The sequence below is a fragment of the Rhea pennata genome, chromosome 2 (assembly GCF_028389875.1).
Source record: "Rhea pennata isolate bPtePen1 chromosome 2, bPtePen1.pri, whole genome shotgun sequence".
Classification (NCBI taxonomy): domain Eukaryota; kingdom Metazoa; phylum Chordata; class Aves; order Rheiformes; family Rheidae; genus Rhea; species Rhea pennata.
In genome coordinates this window covers 65981900-66007042 of record NC_084664.1, presented here as the reverse complement: position 1 = coordinate 66007042, position 25143 = coordinate 65981900, and the positions used below count along the sequence as shown (strand labels likewise).

The 25143-nt window shown below is 38.8% G+C and overlaps 1 protein-coding gene across 8 annotated transcripts in view; it reads right to left on the bottom strand.

The window, feature by feature from the left end:
• The window catches only part of FHOD3 (formin homology 2 domain containing 3), a 404460-nt gene that overhangs the window by 366590 nt on the left and 12727 nt on the right, over positions 1-25143 (bottom strand). For all 8 annotated transcript variants that reach the window (XM_062569631.1, XM_062569632.1, XM_062569637.1 and 5 more), the window contains exon 2: positions 6020-6126. In XM_062569631.1, the coding sequence (XP_062425615.1) occupies positions 6020-6126 (107 nt within the window). The remainder of the gene's footprint in view (positions 1-6019; positions 6127-25143) is intronic.

The following is a 25143-nucleotide window of genomic DNA, read 5'->3' as shown; positions in this document are numbered from 1 at the left end:
TATCAAGACATACACACACACACATAAAACCACAAAGACTGCAGCACAATTTTAGTTTTGGGTTTCAAACACTGTCTCACGTCCCAAAGCCACGTGTGTACTTTAGACATTACTCCTGGATGAACTGGTCCCTTGGCAGCTCTCGAGCACCAGCTTCCAGAGCTGCTGGTGCTCTGTCGATGCCGGGATCCCACTCTCCTAGAGCCCGGCAGCACAGAAAGAGCTTGCGAAGCAATAGCCCTCCCAGGCTGGGAATGGTACCCCCATGGATGGTGGAGTCTTCTCAGCTAGAAGAAACATGGCCCAGCTTCAAGGACAAGAGGAGAACCAACAGCTTGTTTTCTTCTGAAGGGCATATCAATATGCCACAAGAACAAGCTTGTGCAGTCTCACATAACTCAGCTGTACAACAAACTTGACTGCAGGCTTGCTATCTACAACAGTACTAAACTGTAAGATGCTTTGACCCCCACACCCATTTGAGGGTTCTAATAGAACCGCTGTCTATAGATATTTGTGATCACCTTAATTATGGCACTTAGCACCCTCAGTTTTCAAGTTGAGGGTATACAAGGAAACAAACCTTAGTCTATAATAAAATGTATCTAAGTTGGCTATTTTTTGTTCATTTTTTAAATAAACATTCACAACAACATCATTTCTTTTTTAAAAAACTATTACTAGTATTGAAATGCTATTACTTTTGTATGAAGCTTAATTTGACAACTGCCTCCTTGGCAGGACTCGTTGTCAAGAAAATCCCCTGACGAGAAATCCTTCTCTCGTGACAGGTCAGCAATCTGTGGGCTGACCCCTCAAACATTAATTGCCTCCACCTTACATCCAGGGCGCAGCCTTCAAAGCCACACATCCCATCGGACAGGCCCTATGAAATGCCTGCACAACACTTGCTTAATTATCCTCGAGTGCACGCTTTGGAAACACGGACGCTCGGAAGTGGTTTGCCTTGTTGTTCTGAATGAGGGTAAGTGCACGGAACACAATTATTCTATTTTGCAGTTGAGGTATATTGCAAGGTAATTATAAAAATGAATTTCTACAGTTCTATCTATCGATCTCTTTCACAGTTCTGTCTGAGGAATACAGACTTTTTACACACAAACAGAGGAATTTGATTAGAATTAGAAAAGCAGATGCTAGAAGTTAAAAAGTTAAAGTTTTGAAAATATGGTCAGTAAACAGCTACTGCCATCAAACTTTGGGAAGTAGGGAAGAAAAACACAACTAACTTATCCATCCAAAAAAAAAAAAAAGTATTTTTTTCATTAGAAACCCCCAAACCTAATTTTAATGGCCATTTACTTGTCAACAGCAAAGTTTTGGCTATCATTCACTTCAAACCTTAGTTCAACACCTTAATGTAAATGGTACATTACAGATTGGAGTCCTGCTGCCCTACAGAAAGCCTTATCCTTTCCAAAATGTACCATAACCTCTCAGATATGCGACAGCCTGAATAGATCTGGACTCTAACCAAAGAGCATGAGAAACAACAAGAGGGTCACACTTAAGGAAATCCTTAAACACACCAGGCTATTCAAGGTCTAAGAGAGCTGACATCAAAAGCAGTTATTTGACTCTGTCACCCAGTCCCATGCAGTATCACATTCCTCCAAAATTATTAGCTTTTGTATTCCTTGTATCTGGGCACCTGATATAAGGATATAAGATGACAAGTGATAAATAAATGAATATCTTACGCAAAACATGGGAAGGACTTCCACGCTTCACCTACTCTGCATATACACTGGCTTCAAATCAACTCACTTTTTTTTCTTTTTTAATCAAATGTCCATTTTGATTGTATTTTAAACTGAAAGGTCCATTTAACACTTTGTGTGTTTTTTATTGCAATCATCTGTGACATGCTGCAGATTCTGCATTTGGTACAGGTAATAACAAGCATCACAAAAAACAATAAATTCATATGAACAAATGAATTCTTCAAAATACGGATAAACTGTTGCAAAGAGTAGACAATGTAACAGCTTTTTGTTACATCCCCCTGACAGTCTTTTATAGGCACCTCCCTTACGTTTCTTACTTGAAATAGCAAGAAAGATGAAGGAAACGACACCTGACAAATTTCCTTCAAATCTTGTCTTGAAGTCAAGAGTTTTCCAACACTGAATTAACACACGCTGCCCAAAATACAAAAGAACACAAAATCAGTGTACAATCTGCTAGTTTGCAGTGCTGCTTAAAAAAAAAAAAGAAAGAAAAAAATGGCCCCATAATTTTTAATCAAACAAAAAAAAAGTAACCTTCAAATGTATCCCTAGCTTTCTCAGGTACCAAGGTGAAGACAACATAAAATTGAAGTTTTCATTGCCACAATTTTGCTAATCACAAAGTCTAAGCGGACAAAAAATATCATAGAAAAATATCAAAGAATATTAAAAACTTCTGCAAGACTCCATCGTCCTCAAAAGATTCTGAATCAAGTCCAGAATGATTAAAGTAGAGATGAAAAATGTCTGGAATAGAATTTAAATGGGGTTCAACCAGCATAACTCTTCTGAGCCAGAAAGTCTAGAACGATGCAAAAACATCCAACACTGAAACGATTTGTCAGAAGTACTTTAAAGTAATCTGTTAAATAAAAGCCTTGAAAATGTATTCCCTGAGGAAATCTCCACTGCTTGCACTGTACTATTTGGAGAAGCTTTTGTGTTCTGCGGTTTAGAGCTGCGTACCTTGCATGCTCTCATTAGGGTCTGTTAAGACATGCCTATAAAAAGAACTTGGACCATTATATGGTAATTTAAACACAGAAATTTCTTGAGAATTCTTGCTCACTATAGAAAAATCACAAGCAAACAAAAGGAGAGATTGTTACCCATCACAGACAGCTTAAAGAAACAGCCAGTCTAGCCTACCTCCACATTACAAGTAGCATACAAACAAGGACTCACAAAATTACTTGTGTCAGGACTAAGAGCAGAAAAAAGAATACATGTAAGAACTTTGCTTCTTTTCAAGTATAACGTGCTTTTATTGACCAATCTCCTGAGACTGACATCTTTTGCAGGCACTGTTTCAGTGGAGAGCCTCAGTGCTTGGCCCTGTTGTTTATTCCAACCATCTCAGTGCAAAAATGACCAAGTTCTCCTCAGTCCCATAGTTACCTCCAAAGGTGCAAATGGTAGCAGCCAAAACAGGGGATACAGGAAAACAGTTCTGACTCAGTTTACATTCTGCGCAGTGAGCCCTACAGGGTAAAAAGTACAAGCGTGTCAGTCTTTTTCCCCCCCTCTCTAAAACAGGGGTTTAGATTCTGCAGCAACGGATAACGAAAATGTTTTGGCAGTTGCTATGTTCAGTAAAGGAAGAGGATTCCTTTGAAACAAAATGTATGTTCCCACAAACAGGAACATTTGGGCAAAAGATGCCAAATAGTCAAATTATAGCACTTTCTAGTCACTTTTAATAGGAGATTTCACAGCTTAGGATCTAGACTTAAAAAAAAAAAAAAAAAAAAAAAAAAAAAAAAAAAAAAAAAACACCATGAATATCCAGCTACTAAATCCTTCATTTAGAGTTCGGCAAGCTTCAGTGACCCTGATGAGCATGGGAGTCTTGGCATGGCAGAGAGGTAGGCCCTGAGGTAGCCTAATCTCAGAAAATTAAAAGCTTTGAAGATTAAGAGCAAGACCTTGAAATGACCCAGAGAGAAAGGAGTCGTCGCTGTGGTTTCTGCAGCTAGTCTCTCCCAGAAAGCGGCTGCTAAGCCCCAACCGCCCTCAGCCTGCAGCTCCAGCAAAGGAGCATTCCAGCGCTAGGCCTTGCTCACCATGGGGGGGAGAGATCCAAACTTGAGTCCCAAAAGCAGACTTTAGCTTGTCAGAAACCTGATATGGAAGCAGATACTCCCCATTTGCTACCCTATTATCCCAAGGTGGGATTGCCCAAGATTTGCATTTATTCTGAAGTGATAATGTTATCGGGAGTTGTGTAGGAAGCTAGCTCGCAAATTGCTAAACTTCTGCTTGCTTCTTGTTCACCTTCCTTCTATCCTCTCTTGAAAAATGAACAAAAAGGGCATGCAGAAGCTCAGATAAAGTCTAACCAGTACCAAAAATACCAAGTTCACTACATTTCACAGGCTAGATTTCTGCGATGTACCTCAGGATGACTCTTGCCTTCTTTACAGCAAGCTTTTTTATTTTTTATAATCACTAACTTGTCTTCCCTTAAAATGTCAAATCCTTTTCAACAAAGCCGTTAACAAGTCAGGTGTTCCCCTTGCTTCAGTTTCTACCTGCCCAATACCTCCTTGTTCTCTATCCCATCTTTCCTAAATGTAAAGTTTTACACTTCTGAGTTGCATCCCATTGCAGCCCAGCAAAACGTGTGTTCAGGACTCAGTCTGAAAGCTGGGGAGGGAGGAAAACAAAGACTAAAAGAGAAAAGAAAACTCCTCACAACAGCTGCATCAAAATGTAACCGCCCTGTCATTTGGCAGCACTGCAGGATAGATGGGCATGCTAGGTTAACACAAGGAAAGTGTACTGCCTATATCCAGGTCCTGAGTTTAGCACCCTCGCAGGTAACCAACCCTTGGGCCTTCGCAGCAGTGCACACAGGCCCCTTGGGCTCAGCAGCGGTTCACCCAGCATTGCCCATCGCCCCACCATTACCAGAGGGCACCTCAAAGATAAACAAAGGTGAGGGCTAGACAACACACATGCAGACACGAAAGACAAACAAGGCAACACACAAATTGCTCTCTTCATTTCACATAACCTATTTACAAAAATAATTACAACGGTAATTTGTACCCTAAGCTTTTGTGATGCACCTTAGTCAACTCACTTTCAGTACCTCTCTGTCTTCACAGAGGGGCTCACAGTACGTTTTACACTAACCCGCAGTACAAGCAACTGGGCAAAAAAATTGCTTAACTGACAATAGGTTTCACTGTTAAGAGGAGACCTGTGTACACACACACACACACACACTCCCTCCAAAAAATTAGGTTGCTTTTGTGCATTGGAACACAGCAAACGTAATGTCAAAAAATAGTGATTTTCAAATGTTTTTTCTAGGACAGCTATTATATAGAAATTCAAACTACGTTTTGGGAAGACTTCGTATTTTATACGCCTAAAAGAAGCAAAGGAAAAACAAGCTGAAAGGTTGCTGGTAGTTTCAAGTGAGAAAACTGGCAGGAGAGGCATCAACCAGTCTCTGCCTTGCTAAATTGCAAAGTGACACCTTTGATATCCCACAATGGCAATGAAGAAAGAATTACTGGAAGTGCTGCACAGATATCAATGGAAAGGAAAGATGATGTGACCTGACAACTTGCTCACATACACAAAGCTATTTCAGAACTGTAAATAATTCTGTTCGCATCAAAAGAAAAAAAAATTTGCTGTTTTTACTTGAATTTAGCTAATTAAAGTTAGCTGCAAATAAGTACGTATTGTTCATATATAGAGATGACAGAATTGCTACAAACTGATGACTAGACCACCTTAAATTTTGCATGCTTCTACTGCTAGGAATTAAATAGAGAAGAATATCACAGTAGTCGTTACAGCTGTAATGGCTACTATTTATTGCAGAATTCTCTCTGTAACCTATTTCTAGCAGAACAGTTTTGTTACCTTCCGATAGTTAGAAAAATAGACAAAAATTGGAATGCATGAAGCAGACATGCGCAAATACCCACACCTGAATATCTATAATACATTAAAATTATTGGCCATATTTACTGGATAGAGTCACCTTTGCATTTCAGTGATCCAAGGTCCAAGGTGAATAGTCCCTAGAAGGTTGCTTCGCAATGATGCATTCTTCAGAGGTACAGTTTAAATTTGGAAATATTAGTCAAACAGAGACAAGACAGCTATCACCTCCAGAACGTCAGAGATTTGGAGAAGAAAAGTAGAGGAACCATTAAGCAAAGGGCTACCAACCAAACAAACTCCTGAAACCTCAGTGCTTCTGGACCACATGCTTATTTATCTAAATTTAGCAAACATTTACTCACCCAGCATCATCTTGGAAACCTTCCAATTCATCTCTTTGTTCTGCTAAGGTAGATTCTAAATCCAGATAGGTACCGTTGTGAGATAACTGCAGCGTACAGTCATCAAGCTGTAGAACAAAATTCAGAAGTTCAGGTTATAGCAGAAATTCTCTCCAAAATAAAGTACCCTTCCCATCTGCAAGGTCCCCAGACAGGGTCTCCATAGAACAAATCATATGTAGAGAGTGGAGAAGAAAAAGGGTGCTTTTATGCAATTTAATGTACTCTGTGCTCAATTCCATATTCTCTGGACCATGCTTTGTCACAACAATATCAACACAACTAACAGAAATTTATTAATCTAAAGGTATAATAACAGAGAGTTTTATCGCTGTGCCTTCAGATGCCTTTAAGGGGAAAGAAGCAAAGTTAATTTTTTAGCCACGATATACAAGACACTGTTCTTGGCTCTTACAGTATGTTTAAGTAGAGTTTCTGGATAGAGGTGGAAGGAAGAGGCAGCTGTTTGATGAGCAACTAAAAAGCCTCTGAGAGGAAAAATATGGCCAAGAGACCTTGTAAGCAACAGTAGCCAGGATGGTCACAGCCAAGAGTTGGGATCCTGCAGCAAGACAGAAAGTCATCTACCAAGTCTCAGATTTCCTGGCATTCTCATTAGGGCCAGGTACTAGCCTGCCTCAGGGCACAGGTACCAACCTGCTATAAAGGCACTAAGGTCAACCAACAGTCACACCTAAAATGAAGAACCTGCCTGCAATCACACAGAAGGAGAGAAAGGTTAATAAAACCTCTTTACTTCTAATTTGTCTTCCCTAGTTTCCAAGTCCTCTCTCAATTTTTCTAGTTATTAGTAAAGAAGCTAGATTTGATTGAAGTTTAACAAAAACAGCCACTTTTTAGCAAGGAGTGCCCTACAGGAGTAGGTCTGGGAAGACCCACCCCAAAGCTCCAGCCAGCTCATCACATGGAAATGTAAAATAATTACTAGACTGAGTGGAGTAGCAGAAGAAGCCCAAGGGAAGAGCTAGGAGTAACACGAGCTCTTCTCTCACTACAAGATAACTCAGCATCAAATCACAAGGAATGAGGAAAAAGCCTTTAAAAGGCAGCGAAACAAGAAAATATTTACCAAAGTATAGCTGAAAGTACAAGGTGTCCCACCCTCCTATCAAGAAAGAAATGACCATCCATCTCCAGAGAACCCAGCCCAGAAGCAGAGGAACTACCATCACCGCATCCAGTCTAACAAGCTACTATGGTTGTTTGTTGTTAAGTCAAAGCTCTCCAACGTATCTGGGTTCCTTTCGTAACAGGCTCCAAGTTCAAAAATATTGTAATCCCGAATGTATCGTGTTACTAGATGTAAAACCTAATCTGGTGACAAAGCAGTCTCACAACAACCTGCCAAACAGAAGATATTTAATTCCTCTGGATTTGGCAAAACAAGCCGACAAGTTCTTTGCATACCTCTGTCCACCAAAAAGCAACCATGATAACAGTAGTGTAATTCACAGCCACGTTGCAAAGGTCACTTGGAGAAGAGAAAACTTATTACCGCACTTGATACAAAACTTCTGCCACATGTGGCAATCAATGACTCTTTGAGGAGGTAGTAAGAGTCTGAAAGTCTATGACTTGAGGAAATTATATCCCTTTAACTTAACTTAAAAAAAAAAAAAAAAAAAAAAAAGGAAAAAAAAAGGCAAGATTCCCAGGTTTTTATGAACTACTTGTTTTAACTTCCCACAAAGGTTATAGGCTCCCAGGAATCTTTCAGGAAGCAATGATAAGAACTCACACATGTCTGGAAGTCAATACCAAGATATAGCTTCCCTGTCACTGACTTATATGTGCCAGGAAAGAGAATCAGTAATCCTACTACAGTTATTCTGGATCATCTGATTTGGAAATACCGCAGAACCACCCATTAATATTAAGCAAGTGATGAAGAGTGACTTTTAAATTACTCCACATCACTGTGCTTTCCACTGTTCATGGTTCGAAAGAAAACTTCATCTTCTGGGGAAAGGGAAATGCTGGAGGGAGGAGGTAAAAGTGGATTTCAAACTTGCTCAGGTTTTCCTTCTCTTTTTTCCTGTGGAAAGAGCATTTAAATGCAAACAGCGCAACATAAGTTTTTACTCTGATTCTAACAATTAAAGAAAGAAAGAACTTTCCAGCATAGCCCTCTGATATTACAACAGTATCATAATTTTGTATCTTTCTGATTACAATGGATATTATTAAACTATATTAAACTCAAAATATACTCTAGAGAAAACAGACTAAATACTACCCTGGGAAACTTTTTCCCAATAGCCTGGAATATCAAATGAAATGCTAATTTATTCAAAGTAATGCCAAAAGGCAAACCACTAATTAGATGAATGTTCTGCTGTCACTATGGAGATTGGGAGATTTGCCGACAATTTCCAATTATACTGCATAATTAGGGAAAACTAACTGTGTTTTACTAATAACTTATGACTTTAGTCTATAAAAAGTACAATGAGAACAGGAAGTACCTAATGTACAAGATAAAGGAAAATAGTACATTCTACCTATTTTCATCTCATCTCCATAGTTTCAGCTAAATACAAAATTCATTCATGCTTTAAAGCATTGGTACAATATGTCCATTAACAAGAGTCGTGGTAGGGGTACAAATTGAAATATCTGGTTATTTAACACTGAGTTTTGCCAAAAAGATTTTTTCTCTTGTGAGTATGCACTTATAGAGACAGGAGGTAGCAAAGCAATGCCTTTAAAAGGAACAGAAGATAAACTCTAAAGTCACTTTTAACAATACATGCTCACCCTGCTATCCATGCAACGGTGACTGACCTGCACTGTCCAGTCATTAGCACCTATACTGCAACTCTAACAGCCACAAAAGAAAATCACTGTACACACAAACACCACTATCCAGTCTCACTCATACATGTATATGTGTGTGTATAAACACACACATATATATAGATATACACATACACACACACACACACTTATTCTACATATTTTCCCTACAGTTTTCAAACAGTGCAGTATAATAAATTGACTGAGTCTGACTGTCAGATTTGCGCATCAGAAGCGGAGCACACTGAACACAAGAAATGGCATCTGAGATGCTAAAGCCAAGTAGCCAACGCAAACGCTAGACTCAAACTTCAGAAGAGCATCCACTGGCTAGAGCCACGACATGCTTTTCCCTCCTGCAGGGTCCCGCGTCATTCACTTCCCGAATGTCTTCGGGGAACGAATGGCAGCACACTTCACTGCATAGCGTGCAGCTGTTCTTCAAGCAGAACCACACTGTGCTTTCAATAAGGCAAAACAGAGAATTATGCAATCATATCACTAATGACTGAATTGTCATGTATATGCCTAAAAGGACAAAACAAAAAGTTACATTTGCAATTTCAGTGCCTTGTGCTTCTCCAAAGTCTTTTAATCATCTTCTGCATATGAGGATTTAGGAAAAAAGGTGTGTTTCGTTTTGTTTTAAAGTGAAATGGAATGGTAAGTTCAGCATAAGAAACTGTACTGATACTCTCATGAGTTACCACCACAATTAGAAAGTCTTATTTAAATAACTCCAAAATAGACTTTTCCTACAGATTAATTATATCGGGGAAAAATATGAAGAGAAAAATTAACAGAAGTACTTAAGTCTGTCAGATAATAGTTACACTCCTACAAGTTTTACACTGAGAAGACAAATACAATTAGTCATGTAAAAACAAACAAACCTGATTAAATAGTTAAAACATCAGAACATTTAAAAACTATTCCTTTTTCCCTAGGCCTTTGCCACTTGTCTCATGACAGAGGGGAACTCAGCCACATGAGGGAGGGTGACCCTACCTGCGGTACTAACCAGAAAAAGGCCTGGAAAGACGATGCCGGCAGAGCTCTGCCCTTGCCCTGCCTCCTGGGACATGGCCACCTCGCCGGCGCTCCAGGCCTAAGGCAGCCTTCAGCCTCCCGTTTGCCCCGTAAGAATCCGCAGGTGGGGGAAAGTTCAGCAACAAACATGAAGTGTTATTTATAGACTACCAGGAAAAAAAGAAAATAGGACAGGCTCTCACTGTGTTATCTTCTTTTACAGGTCACCAAATTGAATTAGTTTTGGCAAGTCTCTCAACTTGTGGTGCCAAAATAATTTGTACTGCAAGGCTATCAAGCTTAACAGGACTCACAATAGTTTAATGGTAGTACACATGCTATTACTTTTTTTTTCTCTTTTAAACACACATCAACCAAAGAAGTCCTTGTTGCTATGCAACAGAAAAGCTTGTCATTTCTCTAAATTTCACAGTTCTTTCTAAGCACATCCCAATAAGGAACAAGGAAGAACAAGGCAAAGAAAGGACAGCAGAAAAGATTATCAGCCAGTTACCTGACGCCATAAATGCCGACTTTCAGAAAGTGCAACAAAAATTTTCTGAATTGGGGAGAGGAAAAACAAACAAACAAACAAAAATGAGTTCAGTTACTGTTTTCGTTTCCTGCCTTTAGCTTCCTAGAGTCCAAGAGCAACATCCAAAATAGAAGTATGGAAGGTGAAGGGAAGGAGAAAGAAGCACTTGCTCCTGAACGCGTGCAAACCACATGCACACCCACAGGCTCAGAGGCTGAATGCTGAAGTCCGCTCTGCTTGTTCCCCCGATCCCCACACATGCTTGTGTGAGCGCCACAAACTCCCACCTTACTCAAAAAGCCTAACGGGCACAAAACTCAACAGAAAGGCACACTGCCATGCCGACAGAAACTCTTGAGAAGCTGTTTTCTTTTCCTCCAGAATGCTGCTCTATATTATATAGCACCAATCTAAAGTGGACTTCCCTTTGGCTTGTTTTTAACCTCTCTGTCCCAGGGTAGCAATAGGCTGGCAAAAGTTGAGAGGGTGGATGCCAAAAACACCCTCCCTCCTTTTCAAAAACCATAACAGAACCACAAGCCATTATAAAAAGCTTCTCCTCTTCACTATTTTCTCAATGACCACAGACTATATTTTACAACAACAACAACAACAACAAAAAAAAAACACTCCAGAGAGCTTCCCTTTCCCTTTCCTCACCCAAACCCTTCCGCCAAGAATCCATTCAGAAGCACAATTTTGGACAACTGCCTTTTTGCATCTCTCCTAAATGCCAAGGAGGTGTTAATAAGCGAACAGCCAGTGGGTGCAAAGATAGTGCCAAACATCCTCCTGGTCTTACCTTCCACTTAAATATAGACAGCTCTCAAAAATTCAGTTCAGATAGTGATCAAGGGTCATGTTATTCATACTGTGAAGAAGCCCTATTTAATGAGTCTGAAAGATAAATTTGTTTGCTGGTGTTCCTACCAATTACCTGAACCTCTCAACTCTGCAGCCAATGTCTGGAGGGAACATGCTCTCATCAGATTTCCAGTTACTCTAACAGGACCTATAGGACAGATTATTTTGCTCATTTTGTCGTTTCCAAAATTACAGAGAAAGGAGAAATAGAAGTTAGAGTAATTCAGTATACTCCAACTGCAGAAATAAAACCACTCTTCTATTTTACCTTCTGGCACAGGCTCAGAAAATCCTTATCTTACTGAAATATCTTAGCTCATCTTTCATTTAAACATTATTTGCAGTAATTGTTCTCATTAGTGTTGGCACACTCCTTACTCACCTACAGAATGCTTTTTAGTGTAGAGGGAACGGCTGATGAAAAACAAACTCAAAGTTCCTTTATGCTCAGTTTTTCTTTCTAAATCCAAAGCCTTGCTTTGCTTTACATGTCACAAGCTTGACACATTTGCACGCTCCCAGTACACAGCTTTTAAATATGCTCCTTTCCGGTTCAGCTGTTTTTCTAGTGGAATCGCAATCCTGTTACTAAGGCCTACAAATGCCATTTCTCCCCTCACTTGGCTATCTCCTCCCCTTCTTTTCTAAGGCCCTTTTCTAGCAAGGAAAAGGGAGAAAAATCTGAACAACTCTGTCTATTTACCAGCCCAGTTGCATTTCATATCTTTAAACAAATTGCACAAATTGCAATGGTGCAACTCAATCATTTTCTCTCTGAGGCCAAGATCCAAACTGAGAACAATTATGCTACACTCAGAAGGCACTGTATTTTACTGCTTTTGAAATATTTACAAATGATCTGATACCAGTTTTCTGCATTTGCACATGGCTGGACCCTTAAAGTAATAATTGGACTGCTGTCATTGGTTTTCACAAAATATTGAAAAATAAAGATAGCCCAATTATGTCTCTCCGAACAGAGCCAAGTCACTATAACAAATTTTTGTGCTTCAGAGACACTACCAATAATAGCCCTCTCACCAAGGGTCTCTCCTTTCTCAAGTGGCTAGGTGCTACTCAGTCCACACCATGGACATGCACATCCCAGTCATGACCGTTTTAGGTAATATGATGGGGAAAGACCAAAGCATCTAGCCTAGAAGTGATGCAAGATGACCCATCTCAGGTAGAAAGCCGTCCATTAACCCAATAAAATGAAAACAAATGATCATCTTGCCATCCAAAGATTAGTGCCCAAAATTCATAATATACACCAAAAATTGCTATAATCTTCAAGTCCGACAGCAACCCAGTACACCATGCAATCACTGTATCCTAAATGAAAAGTCCTTACATTTCAAATGGCACCTTTATAGTTTTAAACAATTGCAAATTCCTTTTTCTCCTGTCATGCTTTTTTAATCCAGTTTTGCAATTTTAAACTTCTTGCTACTTCTTTAAAAATATTACAATAAAATCAACTTTTTTATAAGATCAGAATTTTAGAAGTAAGGTCCTATATAGAAGGCCATTTATGGAGAAGGCAGCTGTGCCATCTTCTGTTATCCGCACTCAAAAAGGTCAGTGAGGTTTTTAACTCTCTTCTTACACTTCCACTCTTCCAATCTTATTTAAAGGTTGGAGAAAAACTCTGACAGATCTGTGACTTTACACTATTACAAGTAATTCAGCATGCACAGGTTTTCCCTAATTTTGCATCACTTTAGGTGTGATTACTACAGTTTGCAAGAGTAATTCCTAATGCTAATGCACCTTTAGTTGACTTTAGCAGAGCAATATCAATTTTCAATCTACTTCACACACTTATGCAGAGCTCCAGTCCAGTTGCATCAATAAAACAGTGACTATAGACAAGTATAATCGAAAGGTTTGTGAAATTGGGCATAGGGCAGTCAGAGCACAGGTATTTTAAAAGAATCTGCTACTCTGATAATGAAAATCTTGATATTTCGAACATAGCTTTTCCTCACCTTAAACAGTAGGCTTTATCTCAGGCCTGGTAGTTACCACAAAGCACTACTGGGGTCAAGTAGTGTAGTGTATGAAATGAAATACTAATGCCACATTAGATCCTGCAGCCACTGGAACAATACACTGCCAACAAAAATATTCTGCTGAAATAACAAAGAAACTAAAAACAAATGTAGAAAAACGTGATAGGAATATTATGGGTTTGACTTAAAAATAACAAAAGGAAGTTCAAAGTTCAGAGTTCTAAAACAACGCTGTTCTTTCAGGGGTCTCCAAAAGAGAGGCAACACATTGCCCTGAGAACATCATGCACAGAAGCATACCTGCTGCTCCTCTTAGGCAACGAATTACATCACTGACTGCCCAGACTTTTTGCTTTGCAATTCCTTGTAACACAGCACTCCACAGGGAGCAGTTACTAGAGTACGTGTTTCCAAATACAAGACTTAGGTTTTCAGCTGCAGTCACATGAGCACTGTTGCAAACAGTGAAGAGAATTCAAAATGCCAACATCTGAGAAACAAGAAAGCAAGTGAAATTCACCTAGAGATGGAGATTCCTGCAATGTTCAACGTAAGTTGAAAGAGCTAATTGAAAATATTAAAAATAATTGAATTTCCACATAAAAACTATCAAAAATTTTGTGCTTCATGGGAAACCAACATACATTCTCTCCCTTCCTCCCTCTCAAATTCAATTTAAGTTAAATTAGTTAAATTTGAGATGATATGCAAATCAAACAGCCAACTTAACAGGCTAAAATTGTTTAGATCAAAAACTTCTCCAGCTTCTTAATCCGACTACTGCATTTTCCAGTTCTCTCACCGGAGACATAATGCACCTACAGGGTAGAAAATGACCTAAACTCTGTATATCTTGTCACTAACTTTCTGGCATCTAGTTTCTTCCACTTGCTTTTCCCACTGCTGTTTAGCTTTCCCTAGCTAAGAATACTAAGAACTAGCTTTTCTAGCTTTCAGGGCTAACTATACGCCTTCAGCTGAACAGAAAAGGGAGCAGCCGTAAGAACTGGATCCTTCTTTTGGAAATACACCGGACTTTTTGGCTGATGCACACAGGATGCCCACAGCTGACACGCTCTCATTACCATTTGGCAGGAATTACTGTGAAGGTATCCAAGGAAATGGAAATAATTGCGTTCTCTAAGAAGGACAGGCCAAAAAAGAGAGAAAGGATTAGCTTCAATGGAGTTTATCATCTGAGGAATCTTCTGTTCAAGTGTGTGTGTGTGTGTGTGTAAAAATCACTGAGTTAAAACCCATAAATCATTCTTTTAAAGATAGGAAATCCAGGAAAACCAAAAATCAAACTTAATTTGAGAGAGTTTCAATTAGCTTTCTACTTACTTGATAATTAATCTTAAAACTGAAGTACTTAAAATCTATAAATATTTTTGAAATTAAATAGTGGAATGAATCTATGATTTGGACTGCATACTGGACTGCATAGCCAGCCACGTGGTTTACAGAAGTACAGGAAACATGCAGTAAGCAACAAATTCGGTCCAACTTTTGCCTTCCTTGAAGGCCAAAATAGAGATTTGGAGTTAATGAAGAGACAGAGTCACTAATGGAAATTGGAAGCTCAACATAAACTGTCTCATGTGATAATCAAAACTAGATTCAGGAGCTCTTGATTATTTGAAAGTTAAATAAATAAATTTTACATATACACACACACATATATATACACACACACACAAATATAAACAGAAAAATTTGTTGCATTGAACGCATTAACACCAAGAGTTTGTACAAAATACAAGCCAAAACAAAAGATGGCAGGGTTACTAAAGAGAACATCAAGCACCTGTCAACAGAATCATCCTTCAGACACAGTTTGAATCTTGGAGGTTCAAATGAAACATTTTGTCTATTATTTTAATTATTACTGTCATCAATTCTTTCTCATATTTAGTCTACACCTTAAAAACTCTGTGGTTTCAAAAGCTAATATGATTTGCAAAGGCATTAAAAGAGCATGATTTAAAAAATTGAGAAAGAATGGTAATCAACATGAAAGCACTGAACAATTGGTGAACCCTGCAGACTCTGTTTTTAACTCCCACTTCCAGACTTCGTAAAAGCACATGAGGGACACCCAAGTCAGATTTTCTACTCTCCAGCAGAAGTTATTCAGCTCTTCTGCTTAGTCACTGTTCTTTTTTTAAAAATCATCCATTTTTTCCCTTCTGTTTGATTAGCTGCCAAGCAGTTTCAACCTTCAGCTTTAGAACAGTTGTCTAGACTAGAAGAGAAAAACAAAGAATCTCTACACTCATGAGGATCACACCTTACTAACACTAATCAGAAAACTACACTGCAGTATGACTTTTCTAACTCAGAAGTAAAATGTAAGGTTTTAAGGAAAGGATGAAAGTTGCATTATCAGTCGTATCTCAACAGTATTCATTCCTTTTTTACACTCCGATCACCTTATTTCTAAAAGCATACAAAGAAAACCAATAGGAACAGATCAGGCATTATTCCTGAAGTCATTTATTTCCCTTGGAAGTGGAGAGGCTCTATATAATATCAGTGAGGACTAGGTCATGCCTTAAGAGAACAAAAAGATTGAGATATTTTAGAAAAGAATAGAGTGGAAGAATCATGGTACTGAAGAGGATAAGTCAGTCACGCTACCTTCTTTTAATTAAGAGCAAAATACATGCTTCAGGACATCAGCCATCCAGTATTTATTTTTTAAATTTGTCCATTATGGTGGTGCTTAAATATCCCTCCAAACCACCTAGTACTAGCTGCTGTAGAAGACAGCTGCCATAGTTACCACTTTTCCACATATGCAAGAACCAGAACATGCCTGTACTTTGCTGTACAAAAGATCCAATAAGCCACTTCACTGGGACCACCATTTCCAGTGCTTGCTCCCAATATTTTTTTTTAATCCTTAATAATCAAAACAAAAGCATGAATAGTGGTTATGATAGTGGATTTGACCCTGTTACCTTAGAGAGAGCATGTAGTCCCCAAGAAACTAAGCTTACAGATGTCTAGCTTGTGAATTCCAACTGGCTTTATCTGCAGAAGGAAGGTTGAGAATTTCCACATCCCCAAGATGAAATGTACACAGTAGCTTATGTACCTCAATGCTCTCATCACCAAAGACCTTGGCATTTGTCAGCATTAAAGCCAATACTCCCCTGTACATTCTCTAATCTGCTGTTCCTCAGGTAGACAACTTTCTCTGGATTACTTTGACAATCCAATTCATGGCATATGACTGCATCTCACTGCAATCCAGCTGGGCAGCAAATTATCAGAACAGCATTGGAACAGCTGCTTAGAAACTCTGACTTGTCACTGAAGCCAAAGCACCTTGGAAGAACAAATCCTTAAGACACTTAAGAGAAAGCATGGAGGGAGAAGACACTGTGGACATCATTTGAAGAATAAATTATTTGAGTAGCATTCCAGATGCCTAAGTGGACTGGGGGGATGAAGGGGAGGACCTGACCCACAGCATGCCCTGAAAAGATGGCCTAGTCTGCACATTGCTCTCTCTCCTGAAATTATTTAGCATAACATTCTGTATGACAGGTATGCCTTGATAACCGTTTGGTTGAGTTCAAATGTTCCTCCTAGCTGTCTGTAACAAAACAATTTGGAATGTCCTATTGTGCATATGTATATCCTGAGGCTGTATGAAATAGCTGGTTAAATATTTCCCGGGGGACAGATATACTATTCTTAAACCCACAGAAAACAGGGATCTCCCAACATTTTTGGCACTGAACTTCTTTTTCTTCTTTTTGAAGAAAAAAAAAAGAAAAAAGTAATAAACACCTTGACTTATGCGAATGTCAGTGTGGTTCATGAAAGAAACACGGTTGTATTTAGAGGAGATTTTTAACAGTAAAAGCTGAAAGGACCTTGAACATTTTCACACTAAGCACAGAGTCATTAATGCTGCAGTCATGCAGCTACATATGCCCAGCTCTTACAGTTCGGTAAAACACTAGAAGTAAATTTAAAACAGGGGAAAGAGTCACACTTACAGGACTTTCAGGATCAACCCTGAAGTAATGATCAACCTGTAATCCCACAGCAAGTTTTTGGTGCATCTAGAAGGAGAAAATGTTCTCTCAAGCCTTCATCACAAGATCATCCTTCCTCTCTAACCAGGGTTTTTCAGTACTTGCTGCATTCTCAAAAGTCTGGGAACAAAATTGTATGCTTTCTTCTGACATGAGAAGAGAATCAATTATGTTTCACTTCCTGCTAAGAAACCAGTGTGTTAGTTAACGAAAAATAAAATAGATTTCTCTTCTACCTTCATTTAACCTTCATTTAAAAACATGTGACTCAGAATAAAAATGTTCCACTTATCTCCAATAAAGACAGAATGCGTTTTTGAGCAAAGATAAGCATGTCTCATTTTTCACATTCTCCCTAAAACCATGATTCTCTTCTCTTCACTTAAAAGGAATAGTGCAGTCCTAAAATACAGAAACAAGCAAACAGCATATTCAAGTCAAAAAGAACAGTCATTACTTTCTCTACAGTACTGAATTTACTATGAATTATATCAGGAACTTTTTTTCCATAAGCTTAACTACTATCACAATATATATTAACCAAACTTTCTCTCAGAGCTGTAGCTATTCATCCAGTTTCATTCATTAAAGGTTCACACACTCAAGCAAGAGCTAGCTACAACAAAAAAAATACTGAAACATGAAGCACAAGGCTCTGCTTTATTCATGGTACTTCTGTCTGCCAATTAATTTAAAAGCAATTCTTAAAGTGGTGCAAGCAGACTGGCTTGGTTAAGCTGCTGTCTTACACTACACTACTCCTAGTCAAAGGACTGATGCAAAACACACTTATGCAAAAAAAAAAAAAAAAAAAAAAAAAAAAAAAAAAAAAACACATAAAACCAATTGTAGTTTGCAAAGTATCAAGGTCTTTGGTAACAATTCTCATCTCATAGGTTATATGCCAGTGTAACTTTATCAGCTCCAAGGGGATGATGTCATCTTCTCCAAGAGCCTCAGTGAAATAAGAAACAGGTCCTTTCACCATGTAAGAAGGTCCAAATCTTTTGTTTGGCTTTCAGTGCTCAGACTCTCCCTGTTGATAAACTAGCCCTGCTCTTTTTAAAAGGAAGGGAGAAAGAAAAAAAAAAAAAAGGAATGAATGAATATTGGGGATGCATTCAAAAGGCAGTCAGTGAAAGAGGAAAAGTTTTGAAATTCCCTGCAGGCTCCTTGCTGTTGTACTTGATGCACAGCCATAGCAACCATGTGCACCCAGGAGCACTCCTGTGACCATGGAGACACACACTTCTGATGCCTCTGGTTGCTTTGGCTGAGCTTTCATTTCCAGGAACAAAACTAGAAAAAAAAAAAAAATACAAGAGGCAATGGTCATGCCCATGCTGGCAGCATGCCAAAGAAGAAAGAAAACAAAAAAGGCAAACACCACAAAAACAAAGAATCACGTATTGGAAAACTGCTGAGAATTTAAGCAGAAGAAAGTTTCTGGTGACCCAAAAGCCAGTCTGAAGTCTAATTAAAAAGAAAACAGCTTGGCCAGGCAAGGAATAGCTGACTCAATCATCCTAAACCAGAACAGAAACGCACCTTTTTGTCATGCACAAAGTAGGTTCCAAGTAGAGGATTAAAAATAGCTTTTTGCACAACAAAATCGGAAAACTTTCTCAAAGTACTATTTCTGTGTAGAGAGCAACTAGGCACATAAGACATTCCTATCCTTTCTTCAGTGTGTCATTTAACGTTATGACAGCAGTTTTTTAGTTTCGTCTTCTTCCAAGACATTTCATTGCTCATACTTCCACCCCCTCCCATAGAACCTAATACACTGGCAGAGTGAACACCTAGCCACCTTTTCAATACATGCCTCAAACAATTTGGGTGTTATTTCCTTTCAAACTAAAAGCAGCCCCTGCTGTCTCACTCAGAAGGTCTTCCAGGAAGAAACTCACAGACCTTCCATAACAGTCCAGTATCCCATAGTCCAAACTTCTCCTACCTGACAGCCATGAATATCCTATCTTTCCAGCAATTTGCTTATGGGGTTATAAGTGTATTCATGGTTATGGATACAGCACTGGATGATTTTAGGGTCAGTTAACAGAGTGAGCAACAATTATGTCCTTCTGGTATCTTGCATCTTCTTTAGTCTCGCTTGGCACACTAAAGCAAGCAAAATTTGACAGAAGAAATATAATTAAAAATTACATACTCTGCCTGCGATGCTGTGAAATATGTAAAAAATGAGGGCTTGTCTTCACTTCTATAAACTTCATAAACAACTACTTTGGGTGGACACTCTTTCTGTCATTGTACTGATGTAATGTTCTATAAAATACGAATCATAACACTCTAGAAGGTATCTTTTAAGAATCTCCCAGTTCATGATTTTTCAGTAACCAGTACTTTACGCTTCTTTCCAATTTTCCCCATGAGCAGGTAACTTTGCAGTGTCTCATAGGCAGCAGATTACTGTCTCTTTCTCCCTACCATCCACCAGTTAGCCCCACCATAGAGGCTAATTACCTTTGCTAGCATTGCCCTTGTACCAGTCATCATCTCTCTCAAATTATTTAGTGTGCTAACAATATCCAGTTACACTAACAGCAACCATTCTCAGCGTCTGGGCCTGAGAACTCCTATTTCTGACCTGAGGAAGGGCTCATATGCTCATCTAAGAAAAGAATATTACTTCTCTACAGCTTTGTCTTGCTTATTTTATAAAAGATTCCTCTCCCACCCAGACATTGGCTCAAGAAGCCTTAACCAAGCAATGCTGAAAAGAAAGATTGATAGTACATTCTTTTTCTTAAATAAGAAGTATGACAAGTTGTCCTCTGGGGTAACACGATACAAGACCAAATCCACAGGTTTATTTAACATACGCTTGTCTGATTATTCCAGCAGCAGCATTTTCCACCCCTTGTAGATAGAGAGGTACAATTTCTAGAGAAGATGGGACTCCACATGACACCATAGTCAGAGTCTGTGCCTGCAGATTTCTCAGATTGCGAACAAGCCTACTAGGAAATACCAAGCAGGAAGAGGTGGAGATCCTAGCCTATGGGGAGCAAACAAAAAAGTAACTGTTCTCACCCACTGGAATGAGAGACAGACCTTACCAATCATGATTATACACCGAATTCTCATTTACACCTTAGGCCCATATCTGCCTCAAACCTGCACACACAAGCTATCTCATCTTCACTACCTCTGGTCTATCAGAGGGAAGCCAGAGGCCCCAGCAGTCTAGTTTATAATGACATGCTTACAGTATGTTATTTTGATTAGCTTTCAAGGCAGTTTGCTTTTGTCTCCATTAGCCTTCATTTTCCCTGGCCATAACCAAAGATCATCTATAATGATGTGATACCACACAATTTATCTTATTATTTAAAATAAGCCATAGCTTGAGCTGCAGCAATGAAAAGTTTAAACTTCTTGTTTTATTTATAGCTACACTAAACATTTTTAGTATGAGAATGAAATCCATGATTTTCTTTCTCCTTTAACATTAAACACAGTTTGTAATTGCACTGATGAGTAGTTGATTCATTTGTGCCAAGCCCTGTGCACCAACAGAAAAGTCAATATGCACAGTTCATTTGTCCTGACCACCACTCCAGAATTCTATAAAAATATAGATTAGTAGTGGGAAAAAAAAAAAAAAAAAAAAAAGTCCTTCTTTAGGGGAGAAAATAATTATTAGATAGGAGAGGGAGAAAAAGCCTAAAGGACAGATTTGCAATCAATATCTATTAAAGTTTTCAACTGTTATATAACTGTTAACCTTGTCCTTGCACGGGAGGGGAACTACAAAATGAATTCAGTGCTGCATACAAAAGCCAGCTATGCTGCAACTAGGTGATGGACAGAAAGCAGAAACTGACCCCAAGAGTAAAACTCACATAAAGTTTACACAGAATCTCTTAGCTCTCCAGTTAAGCTCCATCACCCCATAAGCTTTAGCAGTCCTGACTTTTGTAAATCATGGAAGCAAAACAGTTCCCACATACACAGGTTGCAAGCCCAACCACCACAGGCACCGCACTCTGATTTCACGCCGTTAACCCATCACTAACTCCTTCCCTACTTTGCTATACTAAGCCCAGAATGCCGGTCTGCGGCCACAGCCACCTGACGCGCCAGAAAAATGGGAGTTATCTCCTGAAACAGGCATCCCTTGTCCCAGAAGCAACCCTCACAGCTCCAGCTTCACACAGCGCTCTCTGGGCAGAGACTGGAGCAGCAACCACCTTGGCCTCTGTCAGGCTACCATCTAAAGGCAAGTAACAGCACTAAAGGCACAGCTTGCCACCATCCTCCGGGGAACAGGTAGCAAGCAGAAGGACACCTCTCGCAGGCCTACTGTGAAAGGCCATGTCAAGCTAAAAACTCACACCTGCTTTTGTTTTAAATTCACCTGAGTTTTAGTAGTCTCACTCATTAGCTTGAATTTAAACTAGAACACCTGATGTGGCCCCCAGCAACTTCCTCTCCATTCTCAAAGGAGAGAGATAGAGGTCAGACTACGCCACAAGTAGTAAGATTTAGGACTCCTCCGAAGCAGTAAAAAGCATCAATGGATAAAAGATTTCACTCACTAAGCACGAGTAGTACTTTTTAACTTCGTGTTACTGATAAGGTCTGTATTTTAAAGGCATTTCTGCACCTTGGTGGCCATGAGAGCTACAGGAATTGGGCTCTTTACTTACCCACGCTCACAGTTAAAGTGAGGGTGATAGATCCAAGCTCTCAGTTGCTTAATTTGCTGACACATTGAATCAGAAAAATGAAGTTTGGACAAACCATACAATTTTTTTTTAAATGAAATTTTACATAAGCTTTAGAGCACAGACTGTCACATTGCAGAAAGGGATATTACAGCACCTCAGCATACAAATGTAATTATAACACATGGGCCTCCAGATTCGCATGATCTGCTCCAGGTCTCCCTACTACTATATTTGTTGGAATTCAGTATCAGCAGATAAGTTAGATTTGAGAACAAATACACATTTAGCACGAGACATTCAAGAGGTTCCTTTCTCAACTCAGACTTTTTTGGTGCATCACAATTATCTTAAAGAGGGGATTCAAGTAATTCAGCAATTTTCGCACCTGGAGGATAAGCCTGGACTGCTAAGCAACAGTCTCATAATAACAAGCTGACCTCTCTGGTGGAAAAAAATACAGTGGTTGCCAAAACCTCAAAAGGGTGCTAGGAGAAATGAGTCTATATTGCTTACTGCACCTATCCAAACCTGTGTCAAAAGTGCTTTTGGTTTACAGACCACTGCGCTTAGTTACTCTTAAAAATGTTGAGCTTTACATAGTTCTAAAACCTCTGATAACCTCCTTATCTACCAAGGAGCAGCATTTTTCTTGTTTGTAAAGCCTAAAACAAAAAAAAATATAGATATAAATATATTATATAAAATATATAAAAGTAACAAATTCCAAGCAACTCTTTTCACAGTTCCTGACTGTTACACAAGACTAAACTGTGGCTCTTGACAAAGCAACTTTTCCAGTACTGAATAAGATGTATTTTTTCAGAAAGGAGTAAAAGTGTAAGAACCATCAAGTTCAGCAGACAAATATAAACTATTTAATTTTATATTATTAAAATTGGATAATTTGATGGCATGATCAAAGCACATCTTAAGTAAGAAGGACAGACAATACAAGCAGACAGTCACAAAAAAAGCAGGATAAATGATATGTATCAGCTGTCCCACCAACAGGCATGCATGCATGGACGGTGTTATTTTACTGAACAGAGCACCATTTTTGTTTGGTTTTAAGACAATACACATTACTACTTACACAGATAGCGCTACAACAGAAACTTCCTGTGTAAGTTTTTCCCCTCATTATAAGGGAAGAATTCATGGGTAAAGAGTCAGAGAGAGACTAGCTGAGCTGCACTTCAAGGCCATACTGATGGCCCACTAGCTTTAGTCCACTGCATGCCCTTCAAATGATGCTAAGTTCCTGCAAAAACACCTCCTGACCCATGTGAACAGCTGCAGTAGAGATAGTGAAGCAACTAGCAAAATAGCTTCCAAGTAGCAGTCACCCATCGCTACACTATAGAGGTAAACAGCAAAATAAAAAAAATATATATTTTTAGTGTAAAGTCTGATTAGAGTCAAAGTTTTAGCCAACACTGTGCTGTCAAGAGCACAAAGAAAATACCCCTATCTCTGACAACCATTCCATTACAATCCATTAGGCAAGACTCAAATACTCTTGCATTGAGAGCATCCGATACATCAAGAGAGTCTCTCATCACACACATCATGCTGTGTTCCTTCAGAAACAAGCATTTTTTTCAAGTAAATCTCCTCCCATCACTCATTTTCTGTGTTCTTTCCCAAAAAAACTGATGGCAAAGAAACCCCAAAACAAAAACCCACATTCCTATTCTTTCCAAATCAAGCGTTAAGATTAATGTGATATTTAAAATTAGGTTCCCATTTATACATTCCCTACTCACTTTCTTCCAGTTTAAAGGATTTAAGTTGCTATAGTGAACACTTATACTTTCAAATGACGTTATTATTCATTAATGATTCCAAATATCACTAAATCACTAATATTCTAATAGGAAACACAATAGTTAAAAGGCTCATATGTCCCCAACAGAAAACAAAAAAGCAAAGAAGGAGCACCCCACAGGCAAGCCTCAGTCTCATTAACAACCTCCCTGCACTAACTATATAATTAACAATGCCAAAACTAGAATGCTCATAGTCTGTGCCATACCATCATACATTGAACTTCTATTATTAATAGGAAGGTGGAATAATCCACTCAAACCTAACAGCACTCTCCCAAGAAGCAAGAAAGGCAGATATAGGTCCCTTCAGGTAAAGGAGAAGACTGAACCTTGATTAGAGCTCTCTTGCCAGACTAACTTCATAAGCAGGCATTGACATTGCTATCATGAGAAATTCTGTGAATCCCAAGAGCTTTTCCAACCAATATTCAACTAACTGATCCAAATGTGTGAGGTTTACACTTTAAGTCTAGATACAGTTTTATTGTACTAGCTGGACATTTCAATACTGAACTAGTACATTAAAACTATAACTTGATTTAAGCATGTGTCAACTTATTAAAAAGACAGTTTACCTCACTGCAGATTTAGACACCTGCAACTATGATACTTATGAGATTGAAACACCTTTCCTCAAGCCCAACAAAACAGCTGGATACCAATTCATTCATGCAATGCATTGTGAAAGTTTTTCCAGGGGCTGGCTCAGCTATATTGCCTATTCCAATGAAGCTGGAAAGACTTGGTATTTTTTCTTCCAAGCAATGGGCACAGTCCTTTAAAATCTTCAAAATTCTGTAAATGGAAAGTAAAACTAATGACAGAAAAATAATTCCCATTCCCCAAATCATAATACACTAAACAAAACTATCTTCCCCTGGACAACAATAAATGAAGGCGTCATTTGAGATAAAAACTTGATCATCTGTTTAGTACTTTAGTGGCTTCCTGAGACCCTAGAAAGGGCACATTAGATCCAAAGGAGCATTACATAAATAAGAAAGTCAACCTTGATCAACAGTCGTCAAGCAGCAAAGCCAATATTGAAATGTCACATCAATTTTGTCATTACCCATTAGAGCAAAAACATCAGATTTAAGTGCTTCTTCTGAAATCTCAAAGGATTTTACCCACTATCACAGAATCACAGAAGGATTAAGGTTGAAAGGGACCTCTGCAGATCAGCAAGTCCAGTCCCCCCGATCAAGCAGGGTCACCTAGAGCATGTTAGACACAGTTGCATCCAGGCA